The 13,753-nt window shown below is 38.5% G+C and overlaps 1 protein-coding gene across 1 annotated transcript in view; it reads right to left on the bottom strand.

The window, feature by feature from the left end:
- Nucleotides 1-13,753, bottom strand: part of WDFY3 (WD repeat and FYVE domain containing 3) — a gene marked incomplete at both ends in the record, with an annotated part of 54,898 nt that overhangs the window by 421 nt on the left and 40,724 nt on the right. The window contains 16 exons of the mRNA XM_010157376.1: nucleotides 686-898; nucleotides 1,223-1,314; nucleotides 2,204-2,357; nucleotides 3,153-3,259; nucleotides 4,446-4,563; nucleotides 5,321-5,440; nucleotides 5,791-5,845; nucleotides 6,358-6,438; nucleotides 6,797-6,882; nucleotides 7,269-7,389; nucleotides 7,655-7,803; nucleotides 8,582-8,745; nucleotides 8,962-9,130; nucleotides 11,359-11,412; nucleotides 12,215-12,442; nucleotides 13,421-13,498. Coding sequence (XP_010155678.1) covers nucleotides 686-898; nucleotides 1,223-1,314; nucleotides 2,204-2,357; nucleotides 3,153-3,259; nucleotides 4,446-4,563; nucleotides 5,321-5,440; nucleotides 5,791-5,845; nucleotides 6,358-6,438; nucleotides 6,797-6,882; nucleotides 7,269-7,389; nucleotides 7,655-7,803; nucleotides 8,582-8,745; nucleotides 8,962-9,130; nucleotides 11,359-11,412; nucleotides 12,215-12,442; nucleotides 13,421-13,498 — 1,989 coding nt within the window. The remainder of the gene's footprint in view (nucleotides 1-685; nucleotides 899-1,222; nucleotides 1,315-2,203; nucleotides 2,358-3,152; nucleotides 3,260-4,445; nucleotides 4,564-5,320; nucleotides 5,441-5,790; nucleotides 5,846-6,357; nucleotides 6,439-6,796; nucleotides 6,883-7,268; nucleotides 7,390-7,654; nucleotides 7,804-8,581; nucleotides 8,746-8,961; nucleotides 9,131-11,358; nucleotides 11,413-12,214; nucleotides 12,443-13,420; nucleotides 13,499-13,753) is intronic.

The raw sequence follows: 13,753 nt of genomic DNA, 5'->3' as shown, positions 1-13,753 counted from the left end.
TGAGGAAATCACAAAACCACCAAAAACCCAAACCTAATGAAATGTCTAATTAAAAAAAAAAAAAGGAAAAAGAAAGACCAACCCTCCCAAACACTGAAAACCTCACACAGTAAAAACTTCAGATTTAATATTACATTTAATAACAAAGTAATCTCTTAAAGAAAACACAAACTTTAAAGCTACACCAAAAATGTGTCTGTATTGTTCCTTTACCATAGCTGGCCTACAAGAGTCATCTAAATTTCAATTTTGAGATTATTTTCAACAGATTCTTCAAATAAAAGGTGTGGCCAAGTCCTGGAGAATGCCAGGAAGATAGTGTAAAAAAAAAAAAAAGGGAAGCATAACTTATTATAGAAATTATTTTATTACAGGATAATTTAAAATGCCTAAATAGTAGGCATTACTTCTAAGTTGCATTGCTCCCCTCTGACTTTGCAGCTGATGGATGCAACCTTTAAGGATGCAAAGAGAAAAACAAACAAACAAACAAACAAGGCTGTTTCTAGTCTCACAAGCAAAGCCCAAAGTCAATTTTCGTTGCACTTATGATGGAAATGGAAATGATTTCACATAACTGGAAGAATATTTATGGAAAAACACTCCTAAAACACGTGCCCATTCTATATTAATACATTTCAGTTCAAGTGTCATCTGGCAAATAAGAATTCTTTGAAGGGTATACCTGCTTTGGTATCTGTCCAAAGTTATTAATGAATCCTATGGTTGCTGTCTCTTTTAATGGATCGTTGATGTTGTATATGTCCACTTGCCCCTCATAGAAGAGATGGTGAAAGACATTGACAGCTTCTACTGCAGCAGGACCTTGCTGTTTATAGCCAAAGATCAAGTCAATCCACTCATGCAGATGGGCACTCACAAAGTCACATTCCAGAGCCTGAAATTCAAAGGGCATGCATTAAAACGAGCTGCATCAGTTGTTGGTTGCAGCTGCTACACCTGCCACAAAGAAAAATGTAGAACATATATTGGCATATTCTTATTATGTTTTCATAAGGCTTTTCATTGAGGCAATTCTTGCCTCAATGTACTCCCTGGCCAAAAAGGAAGGGGAAGAAACACCAGTTCTACAGACTTCTGCAACAATTAGCCATCAACCCAGAACTACCAGACTAGTGACCGCATGAAGCGAGCATAGGTTAGTATGCAAGGGAAAGTCCCAACTCATGTTTTCTACTGTCATTATTAAAATGTAAATTACCTCACGATGAACTCTGATAAATTCACGAGGATCTCCTTTAGCCCATGGGGGGAGTATTACATCACCAAGTTTAGTGCCATTTTGTTTGCAACCTGTTAGGAAAAAAAAAAAAAAGAAAAATTTGGAACAGAAACTGCACTGCAACAGCAACACTGAAAACAAAAGCATTAAAGAACTAAATTCTAAACCTTTTCCTTTATAAAGCAAGACATTTCAGTCTTTTCTTTAAAATACGGTGTGGTTTTTAAATGTCAGGGAATAAAACATGAAAAATTCCACCTTGCTTGTTCACGTAAGATTGCTTGCAGGAGGAAGAATTCAAATATTCCTTGCCAAGACTTCTGAAGATGAATGTGTTTCAGCATATGTTCTTCAAAACAAACAATACCCTTCTGCCTAGGGGCGTCGATTAGATTACTCCTCCTCTGTGTTCACAACTTCATAATGCACAGTCTGAACTCAAAACCTTTATGCTTCCCCAGCAAGTGTTCTTGGAACATGATTATTTTGCCTTTATTTTTCTATTTAAGCAAATTTTTGCTTCTCTCTCCTCCTCATGGGAAAGACCCACTGCAGTCCATGGAAGTTAATGAAAACAACAGCATGTAAAATAGCCTTCTGCAATCACTGCTCAGAGCTCAGCAAATAAGGAGCTTGATGCCACCATTGAGAGTGACACATCTTAAGGAACATGTCTCTCTCATGGTCAACAGGTGTGAAATTTGGTTCCTGTTGAATAACCACTCTCACAAAAGCCAACTGCGACATTTCAACAAAACCTTTAGGAATACCTTAAGTGGAAGTTCTAAAAGTGAAGACTGTCAAACAGATTTTGCAAAGCTTAAGAAAACGTGCAAAAAAGACAGTGAACACTATTGTGAAGTAGCAAGTTACTGCCCATATCATGAGACACCTCTCATGTCAGACTGTCTGGCACTGCTCTCGCACCCACAGCCTTGCTATCAAGCTCTTTCTGCCTACCGAGGTCAAAATTGTTGGAATTGAGCAGGAACTCGGGGAGGTAGAAGAACTCTGGGATGAGCTCCTTCACGTCTGCCATGTTGTGCTTCGATGCTGAATACCAAGCCTCCCGTACACTGTGAAACATTCGGTCAGCCAGGTCGAAGTGACCACCCTGTGGGACAGAGTGAGAAGCATGTCAGCATCAGAGTTCTCTCAGCACAGCAGATTTGGCTGAGAAGGCAAATGACAACATCCTCTGCCTAATAAAGACCCTATAGAACACAGCATGTTTCTTCCTCTAACACAATGGATTTAAACAGCTGCCTTACTTTTTAGTACACAATAATAGTAAACAAAAAGCACCGAGATACAGACATACAGAATTTTAAGACAAGTGTAATCTAGTCCTACTTTGAAGTTCAGTCTCTTCCAGAGAAACACTTTTTTTTTTTGCCTGATAGCTTCTGCCTAGGAAAATATTTGACATGTAGTGTTACAAACCTCATTACCCATCAAACTTGCAAACAGTTCCAAGCTCTGCAAACATTTGTTATTTTAACACTCAGTACTAATCTGGCTCTTTGGATAGACATACTTGTTTAAAATAACAATCTTTCAACACCTCCAGCACAGAGCTAAACAACTGGCATATGATTCTTTCAATAACAGACAAATAAAGCATGATGAGCAAAGTGTTTTTCACAATAAAATTTGCTTTGGTTTTAGTCTGCTGATATTTTGTTCTGCACACATTTAGAAAAATGTTGAAACTACAAGAAAAAACCCTGTGAATTCCATTTCACCTCTTACAAAGAAACATCAAAAAAACTCTCGGGCAACAACTACTCTGCTAAAAACATTACTTCTACCATATTTAATGAAAACAAAGTTGATTGATCAAAGTTTTCATTTAGGTCTCAAAGGTACAGCAGGAAACAAACACAGCGTGAGGTGATGTAACTGTTACCTGTAACCGTAAGAAAATCTGAGTAAAAGGCTCCATCCGGACAAGATAGGAAGCCACTATCATGGCTGATGAATAGTGAGTCCCATAGTGGTAAGCTGGAGTTTCCCCTGAAGAAGATTAAAAATCATGAACATAGAACAAATAAAAACAGTTAGGTGATAGAATTAGTACTAAATTAAAAGAAAAAAAAAATTATTAAGTGCTGCATTTTAATTACTCTGTGACCTTGGACACATTCAAAATTGGAATTCGTGATTTTCATTCTCAAGAATCTGAAAGCTTTATGTTTTGTCATGGCCATCACTTGAGTTGTGGCTGCGGTCCAGTAGCTCTACTTTAATGGGCTTCTGCAGAGCAATACTGTATGGTTAGTCATTTTTTACTTTAACTAATGGAAATGCTGCAGTGCAGATATGGTCGTTTCTGCTAAAGTTTGGGGGTGGTTGTTTTTTGGTTGTGTTTGGGGTTTTTTTTTTTGTTTGTTTGTTTTGTTTTTTAATTAAAGCCCTGGGTAGAAATAGGTCTCAGAATTGTTGACTACAGATTTTGTACAGCTTTTACTTTAAGTTCCTGGCAAAAAGGTCTGCATAAATACACATAGAACATACTGATTCATTCCCAGAAATGATGTCTTGCCACCTGCTGCTGTTGGTACAGAACAGCACTGCAATAGTTAAACAGGCTTGTGTCTTCAACTAAAGCACACAAGAAGAAACATAACATCTAATAGCTGCCTTGCCAAACACACAGTTTTTATTTCCAATACACAAGGAAGCTCTAAAATCAAGAATACGTAACTTGCTCATTCTGTGGGGTTTTTTTTTAGCTAAGAAAATGTTGCTACCTTGGCAAAAAAAAAAACTCCATTAGGATAAGAAATTAAAAAGCTGGAGTACTGCTAATGCAGATGTCGTCCCATTCCTTTGTACAATTTACTGGTTTTGCAGCAGCATTCAAACTGTATTAGTAGAGACAGCTGGTTATGTGCTTCATGTGCCTGCCCATTATAGCCTTTAGACAATATTAAACTGTTCTGAATGTCCAACTGTTTTGTCTTTATTTCAACATATAAACAAAAGCTGTCATTCGGATTTAAAACAAACAACCCAGCGAGAAAGCCAACGCCCCTTTGCTCTAATTTAGTATTTGTTGGAGAGTCACTAAAACACATGGTAGAGCTCTGCATATTACATCCAGCCCTCTCGACTCATAATATAAAAATCCATGACTCCCTCCCATCATGTGACAGGCACATGTCCCTCTGCTCTTCCTGCTAGAGGTGTCATTACTTACCATTGGGATCTTCCCAATCTTTGTATCGCTTCTTGTACTGGGCTAACCTGTCTTCTGTTTGAGCTCCCATGGGCTTGGCCAGGTTTCTGAATGTCTTGGGATTCATAAGATCCAGTTCCTTTAAAAATAAAGCAGACACCAATTTATAAAAAACCCTCAAACCTGAACAAACGCTTTCAACACTGCTGATTACCATATTTAACACCACATACCTCCTCAGGCAGTCATCTTTGTTTCCTACACACACAGCACATGCAATGTTGGATATGCTTAAAACAGTTTGATCTAAGACAGTCAGTGTTTTTTACGTTAATTCACATCGCTCTGTTCCCTTCATCCCATTCCCCAATTCCCCCTAATTCTGTTCTTGAATACTCGACATACACCTCAACACTTTATGTTATGGCCTGGCTGGTAACAATGGCATTAAAAGGATGTTTCATCTTTTTCAAAAGCAAGTATTTCACCGTGGGGCCAGATTGCACAGTAGCCCCTAGCACCGTTTTCTAGACAAGCGTGCTTTCTCTGTGTGCGTAACGTCCTTCGGGATATTCAGCAGAAAGCTAACGCAAAGGCCTAAAGGAACTGCTGCGACAGAGAGGCCTTAGAACAAGCTATGTGTCCCAGCCCTCACCTGTGCACAGTCCAGTAACAGCTGTAAAATCAGCACAGGCCTGCATGGGACAGCCAGGAATCTCTAATATCCTACCTACCCACTGACAAGCGGGAGGAACATCACAAAATGGATGAAATCGAACAACTGCTGATAAAGATAAGCCTCGCTTTTACCAATGCAGTATGAGCCAGCTGTACTATTTGCAAAGCCTCCAACACATAAAAGATTACCGACAAGGCTGACAAGATGTTTTATTTACCTCTGAATCATAGTCTGCGAGGATCCAAGGAAAGACAGGGTACTGCATGAGATCATTATAGGATCTGCCCGCCAGAGTGTTTAAGTGCATCAGGTACTGGAAGTTACTGATCTCTCCTCTCTTAAGGAAGACAGATAACAGCACTGTAAAGTGTTCACTTTACAACAATCAAATATCTACGCTGCTAGGCTGTCAACGTACTCAGCCCTCCCCAAACACATGAAACTTACTTCAATATAAGGCTCACTCTACTTTCACTACAGTCCCTCCCCTTGCATTTTCAACTGTAGAAGCATTTCCCATTTGATGATATCATGAAATACTACAAGCTAAAATGCTGACATACGCTTTCTGTACTAGTATATTCCACTACAGTTTGAATAAGAGGATGCAATTTATCTGCACTCATGAATTACATATCACTATAAAATGAGGCATTAAAAACCAAACCAAACCCTTTTCATACTTACTTCCCATCTTTGAGTAACAGATTTTTCTCCCACTAAAGTGCTAAGCAGGCCAGACCTAATGGGAAGAAGGAGCGTATTTTCTGACTCAGCAGTGAGATCTGGGTTACATCTTCATAGACAATCCAAAGTTTTAAAATCGAAACTTGTAAATTGTCATGATTAGAAAAATGGAGCTTTGTTCTTTTTTGCTTTAGCAGTGCCTTTTTTTATTTCTAAACCCAGACCTAAAATTACACATATTAATTATGCAATTCAGTGCCAAGTACAAATGTATCTAACAAGCTGCCAAAGAGGAAAATGTCTAATGGCTTTGGCACTCCAATTCCTTTCAGAAGGTATCTGTATACAGGTAACGTTAATCCTGATAGCAGGATATACTAATTAGCAAGAAGATATACCAATGTTGCCAATGATATTAGTACATTTAAAATAACTGGAGCACAACATCACTAGTTACTTATTTTAGTAATAAGCGATTTTAAATTGAGGTTGCAGTACTCTCCAGTGGATCCTGACCTCAATCCTTTATTTGAAACTGATGAGCTCGTGAGGAAGAGAATCACCTACCCTTGCTCTACACTGGTGTTTGGTCTTTGCCCAGACACTGACTCCGAACTGTCAGTTAGAGATGGCACCACAGCCAAAAACCTGCATCAACAGTTAAATGGAGATTAGGATTAGTCCTTCAGTGCTTGGTATGTCTTTTCCTTAGAAACAGAGAGCATTTAATACAGATACAGACTTTGTTTTAAGCAGTTACATAACATTTTCAAGAAAAGTGGGATGACCCTTTTCTCACAGAACGCACACTGTATGTTTCATAGGCAGGCATTAGTGCTCCTAGTGGTTGTTCTGTGCAGCGCTAAGTTGCTACCAAGTTATCCGCCGCCTAACACCCACCACTCCTGCAATCTGCATCTGGCTGTTAGGTCACTGTAGGCTCAAACATGGTTCACCACAGAGTTGCAAATATTCAGATTAAACGTACTAACTTATTTTACAATACCTTTGATAAACTTTGTTTCTAACCCCTTTTTGGAAAGCTAGAAGATAGTTCCGTCCGTCTCCTGAGAAAACTTCAATTGCAATTGGCTGAAAACAAAGAGGACAAACCCACGTCAACAACAACGCTTTGCTCGTCATCTCTGAAGGTCAGGCACAGACCAGTTTAGTCACACTGTGCTACATCTGACACCAAATTATGGTGAAGAAACTATGCTTGGTGCAGACAGATGTTTTATTTTCAGAATACTAAAATTCACTAATAAATCCAAATAAACTTAAACATGGCAAGTCAAATGTTCAAACAAGTATGCCCAAACTAAGCACTTCAGTATTTGGAAAGTAAAGCTCTATCACTGTGGTGAAACTGATCAGTCATGTGTTTCTTTTATTTTTTAAAAATGACAATTGTCCAAAAATTCTATGCATATGCCAAAATGACAAAAAATTCAATGCAAAAACAGTTTCCAAGTTACCTGCAAAAGGTATCTCCTTTTATGTACTTCCTTGATATCTTCATATGCAAAAATGCTGCATGTTCTTTTGAGTTGACTTGGACCTTGCCTTGCTCCCCTAGGTATGATTGGCTCATGCATCCTGTAATTGAGCACAAACAGGCCAGAGAGAAGTGATCAGAAGAAGAAAAACTAAAAGAATTATTCTCTTACTTCACATGAGAGTCGAGTTATAGGAACAGCTGATTTTCACAATATACCATACTACACTGAGCAATTTGTGAGCACAGAGAAAACTGCTCCTGAGGTTTTTCCAAACCTGACATTATTTTGGAGCTGACTTCTCTCATTAAATACTTCTCGTTCAGTTATTACAGATTGAGGAAACTTTCCATTAATGTACTCACTTTGGAGGCAGTGTCTCAATGTCCCGTATTTCTCTGGTGACTGTCATTGTAAATCCGTCAATGACATAGAAGTGCTCTTTCCCAAAGAGAAGCAGCCCTTCGCTGGTGTCAAGGCCCTGAACCCGAGCACAGCGGTACATATGCTGAATCTGTAACAAAAAGCAGGCGCTTAGCAAAAGCAGGTTAACAAGCTCAGGCTCAGACTGTTGTTTCATTAGAACAAGCCCCAGACACTGTTTTGTGACTTGTAGATACAGCAAAAACTCTGCTATTTTCCCCCGTAATCAGAGATATATTTAATGACTGCAATTAAAAATCAGGAAGGGAGTTAAATAAAGCCTCCTCTGTAGGATATAGAAATTTACCAAGTTATCCACTGGCACAATGCTTCTTGAGCATGTTTTGGAACCTGTAGCCCACATGACTATGATCACAAATGTATTTACTGGTATATTTCAGATGGACAAAGTCCGAAATACCAAATACGCAGCACGGTCGTTCAACACTGTTCTTGGGGATAAAATCCTACTTATCAAGGTTTTTCATTTTAATGAAGGGAACAATGAATTACAGACAGCCTGTCAAGATCAGTAATTATATTTTCAACATGTATTTTCTGTCTGGGCTCATTAACCGACAGGATAATAATGCAAGCATGGGATAGCACACAGCTTTTATTTCAGGTCAGGGTCTTTTCTTTCCCCTAGCAGGCATAAGGAAAGAAAAAGAAGCTTTCTTGTATGGGAGTTTCAGCTCAGGATCTCTTTGAACCAGACTACACATGTGGTTTCAAGGAAGCAATTGATGAAATATTAAGCAAATTCAGCTGTGGGTCAGGGAAGATATTTAGGACATTTATTCACGCTTGTGACGTAATGCAGAAATTCCAATACAGTAAGTGTTTAGAGTGTTTCAAGTACACAGTACCTTCTCTCCTTCTTCCAGAAGTCGAAGCAAAGTCGTATTGTCAGTCTTCTCCTCTTCATCAATTGAACTCCCCTCAACAATTTGATCCTGTGATTGGTCCTGGTTCTCATCATCTCCTCCGTCAGGAGCAGAGCGAGACCGTTTCAGGGGAGGCTTCACCAGGCCTGGAAAAGAAGAACAGAGAGAGATAAATAAAAACCTGACACATAAAAAACTCACTTTGCAAAACCTATTGCACTTTGAAATTACTGATCCAATGCTAAGACAGAAAAACAAGAATCCTATGGGATCCTTATGCCAGTCTGAATGCAAATGCATGAGAAGACATAAAGGCAGATAAATTTAAAGAACACAGTTCAGGACAGAGCAAATGATCTAACCTTTGACTCTTGCAATAGTGTCCTCCCCATGTTCTGGCTCCTGCTGAGTTGTTTCACCCACTGTATTCTCTTCTATAGCATCCTGAAAGACTGCAGGGTTTCCAGAAGCCAGGCGCATGTAGTACTCCTTACTGTCGTAACTTATAGCTCTTCGGTAACGAGCAGGTTTCTTAGAAATAATTGAAGAGATTGCTTGGTCAGTCAACTCCTCACTCACTTTTGTGAATGTGTTGCAGGCATACTGTGTGCAGCACAGTGCATGCCCATCAAGTGTTTTGTGCGTGCTCAGTCATACACCAACACATACAGAAACAGAGACTCTTCGGTAGAGGTGATCTGTCAGCTAATTTGCAAGGGAGCTATTCAGCCACTCAGCTAATAATGGGGTTGCAGAAATGCTTGCAGATAAACCTACAACATGGGAAATAAGAACTGTCACAAAAGGCTGGGATACCTGTGTTTAAGACTGACAGATCAGATGGCCGTGTTATCATCTTTCATACCTCCCTACAACGTACGCACCTCATTTGTTAACCAGCTGACTTCTTTGCCAGGCAAGAGTTTGAATAAAAACTTGCCTCAAGGAAAGATACAGATATGTGCAAGTTGATATGACCTAAAAGCAGCTTTAAGGTTTAGAAATTCTTAATTAATTCAGTTGTTTCTTTTTTTAGTAAAGATTCTGATCATTTGTAGGTAGAAGACCGGCACAAGAGCATCCATTTAACCAAGGTAATTCTTCAAGCACTGTTTGTGCCCTTGAGCGATGACAACATATTATGATATATTTCATTATGGTGGTGGTTTAGTGTGGGGTTTTTTTGTTTGCCTTTTTTTTGTGTGTGGATTTCCCCCCCCCCTTTGTCCATCCTGGCCCCCACCACAGGCTAATTCTGATGTTCCTCACTTTATTATGGAGGCAACATTTGGAACAGAAGAACTAAATAAGGACAATTAATATGCCTGAATGATCACAGGAAATAGAGGCAAAGGTACTAAGAAGCCAAGAGGCTTTCTGAAATTACGACACACTGATGATGCACATGGATGGAGAAAACCCATTGGTTTTACACTGTAATTGAGAACTTTTTTCTCTGACTATTGTTTAACCCCAAACTCTAGACAGCGTTGTGAATGTGTTCAGTTCTCTACCACAAATAATTTTTTAGCATTATTTCCCATGAAATTCTAAATTAGGTTGTGATAATTACAAAATATTATTATTATAAATCCTGTTCAATGCTTTATATTATGTAGAATATCACTGCCATTTCAGTTAAGATTTTCCCTTATTCACTTTTGCAGTAATAAATGGAAATACATAAAATGTGGGGTGTTTATTTTATTTTACTCGTGGTTCATCTGTATGACAGTACAGTGGGAAAACTAAATGACCTGTAAAATCAAACTAGCTTATTACAAGTGGATGCTCAGGATGACGAAGACATTAAAATCAGCAACATGGAGAAAAAAACTAAATTAAGGCACTGTGATTTAATTTGTTAAATTTAATTATGTTCAACTAAGTCTTCACTCCTTATCACCACAAAAATGCCACTTAAATGAGGCCTAAAACCTCTGTGGAAATAACTTATGTATAGCCTACAAAGAGAAATCCTAACTAGCACTGCTAGCATGAAGAAAGGAAAACAGTAATAATTAGTATTAGATATTCTGCATAATAGAATTACTGTCATTTAGGTGCATTAGTTTATTATTGAACGTAATTAAAAATGAGTGAATACACATTTCACGCTGTACTTAGTAATGGGCAAGACTGTGAATGAAATTTAGTAGAGAAGCAGCATAATACTGAAATGCTCGCAGAGCAGCTGCTTTCAAACAGGTCTGTTATTTTCAAGGCAGGATTCACATATTTTAAACAAATGTCTGTATTTTATTAGTAGTAGACTCAGCTAAGACAAAATTAACCTGGGCTCTAACAACAGTAAGCCTGTTGCGGCCCAGTATGGCCAAAAAGGAGAAAAACCGCTCACAAGCCCCTCCCTTAGAGAAAACCACTTACTTTCCCAGTAAGTGGTTCCAGGTGATCATGTTGCCCATTACTAAACATGTTCCACCAACTGACCATTAGTTCAGACCCCAAAGCCACAACACTTCACACAGTGAGAACAGTGATAGCACAGCCCAACACAGCCTGTTAGTGTGCAGCAAGAAGGTAAGATCTACAGAAAGTTTTATTAGGTGAAGGTTGAGGAGAGCACAGCAACATCTTCTAAGGTGATTACTGAAAAAATCCTTTAGGCCTGGAAATATTAACTGAAAGAGCAAGTTGACAGCCAAATGTAGAAGCCTTGTTAAAATTGCCTAACATGCAAGAGGAAAAAAGGTGGTATTTATTTCACATTCTTTCAGTCAGTGTACTTTGTTCTTTACCTTTTGAGGAACGGTATCATCAGATGTCTCAGGAAGTCTACTTGAGAAGTCAGACTGAAAACAGGGCATCAATTATATAAGCATCACAGAAAGAACACTTTTGAGAAGAATGTCTGATGGCATGTTCTCCACTTTGTGTGAATTAGACTGTCACTACAGCTATTGTGGGTCAGATTGCAAGCAAGTACACCTAATGGTTTACAACTGGTGGTATGCTATTTTTTGTTTGCTTGTTTTAAGTATTTTGACACTCAGGTGTAACTTGAGGAAGAAAATCCTGCATTCAATAAGACAGACTGCTCCATCTCTTAAAAACAGCGTTCCAAAATTAACAGGAACTGACTCCCAAGCATTCAAAGGCCACGTGCATTTCTGCTACACAGCCCATGCTCATATTCATGGATGGATGAAAGTACATTCTACAAACTCACCCAAACCAAGGCTTACAACCTGGGTTTTTTTTTTTTTTTTTGATCGCTGTTTACCACATTAAATCTAGTGTAAGGCCGAGAACTCAGACTGAAAACTCCTGTAGTTATGGTACTTCTCAGCCTCTAGAGGCTTGTGAAGATGCAGCTGCTGTTCACTGGCATGATCACTTAGCTTGATACAAGCACACCTCATCTTATGCTGCAATTGTCAGTCTTCAAGTTCACTTAGTTTTGAGCCAAGTGATTCAGTGCCTTCCCTAAATATACTATGAAAAACAACTGGACCTTACCAACCATTTAGGACATACAGACGGAATACCATGTAATACCACCAGAGTAAAACACGTTTCTTAAGAGAAACATAAAAAATAATGCGTTTTACAACAGGGCATAAAACTACTCACAACAAAATCTTGACTACTTACCAGCAAGTTTGTTTCTTGCTCAGCTTCAGGCATGTAGGGATACTGAGTATAAAACATGTCATTTCGCACCATCTTCTTCCTCATTCTGCAGGGACCCTCAGTCATCTCCAACATCCACTTGTCAAGATGGGAGCCAATGGGGGGACCCCACAAACCTCGCTCTCGTAGTAACTCGTATTCAATTTGAGACCACTCTTCTGTCACGTATTTTAATGCATTCTGCTGACGCTGAACACAAAGACATTGGAGCCATGCTTTTAAGTCTCCTTCTGATGTGAGCAGAGATATTTTCACTACATTACAGCAAAATGTGTCATAATTCTAGTAGCATTTTATAATACACCTTAATGAAATTTCTGGTGTCAGTTACCATAAAAGCAGGGTTTATATTGCAATCTTCTTAAAAAAAAGAAAGAAAAAAAAAAGTAAAAGCTCTGCTTTTGGTTTGTATCATTAATTGAATGTATTTCTAAATGGCACATGCAGAAGAAATGTAACACTAATCCACTGACTTTGAAGGATTTTAAGAATGAAAACAAAAAATGGTTTGGAGGCCCTCCCTGCTTGGATTTACACTGGAGAAAGGAGTTAAATGAAGCAAAGTCTGGTGGATGGGTTTTTTATCTAATTGCTTTCAGTGACTTGTTTCTCTCAGAAGCTGGTTTCTTACGATTTATAGCACACAGCCCAGCAACTAGTGTGAACCAAAGGTCTTTGAGGATGTCTGAAAGACACCACAGGGCGCAATGATTTAATTCTGGAAAACACAGAGCAGCCACTTTCTATCGCTGCATGATTTCAGAAAGGCGCCATAAAATTCTTTGTGTTACTACAAAAATCAATGTTTGTACACAGTGCTTCTCTGCATCTTCTCTTAAGTTTTTGTATGTTTTAGAAAGTCAGAAAATTCTAATATTTCTAATACCACTTTTTTTTTTAACACTTTTAAGGAAAGACTACTTAGACTTCTTGAAAATAATTACGATTTAACATGTAATATTGCTACAAGAGTTTTCATCTACAACTGGATCAAAATGAGTTTCCTCATTTGTTTGGTTGACTGCATTTTAAAAGAAAAAGCTTAATAACAATTATGTCTAAATATTCAAGCATTTCACCAATGACAACCTAATATTTTACAAGCCCCATACTGGGAAGAGGATCAGTACAGCCCAAGTGTCAGGGAATTAATCCTCCGAACCATACCTCCTGATATTCCTTATACTGCATATCAACCAGGTCCCGAACCACTGCAATGTGAGTAAACATCCACTGGGAGATTTCCTAATACAAAGGGAAGAGGACAGAATGACATTTTATAAAAGCAGGTTTTGTGTAAATGAAAAGCCTATGAATACATCACCTTGCTACTCTTGCTCACAAAGGCTAGTTCTTCAAAAAACAAACAAACAAAAACCAATTTAGATGATGAACTTCAAACTACTGCATGCAGCAGTACTGAATATTTTGTTTGGGGTTTTTTGGGGGGGGGGTTTGGTTGATTGGTTTTAAGGCAGTAAAATGATGTATAGGAATATC

Source organism: Eurypyga helias, unplaced genomic scaffold (assembly GCF_000690775.1).
Source record: "Eurypyga helias isolate BGI_N326 unplaced genomic scaffold, ASM69077v1 scaffold1638, whole genome shotgun sequence".
NCBI lineage: Eukaryota > Metazoa > Chordata > Aves > Eurypygiformes > Eurypygidae > Eurypyga > Eurypyga helias.
This window is presented reverse-complemented; position numbering and strand designations above follow the sequence as displayed.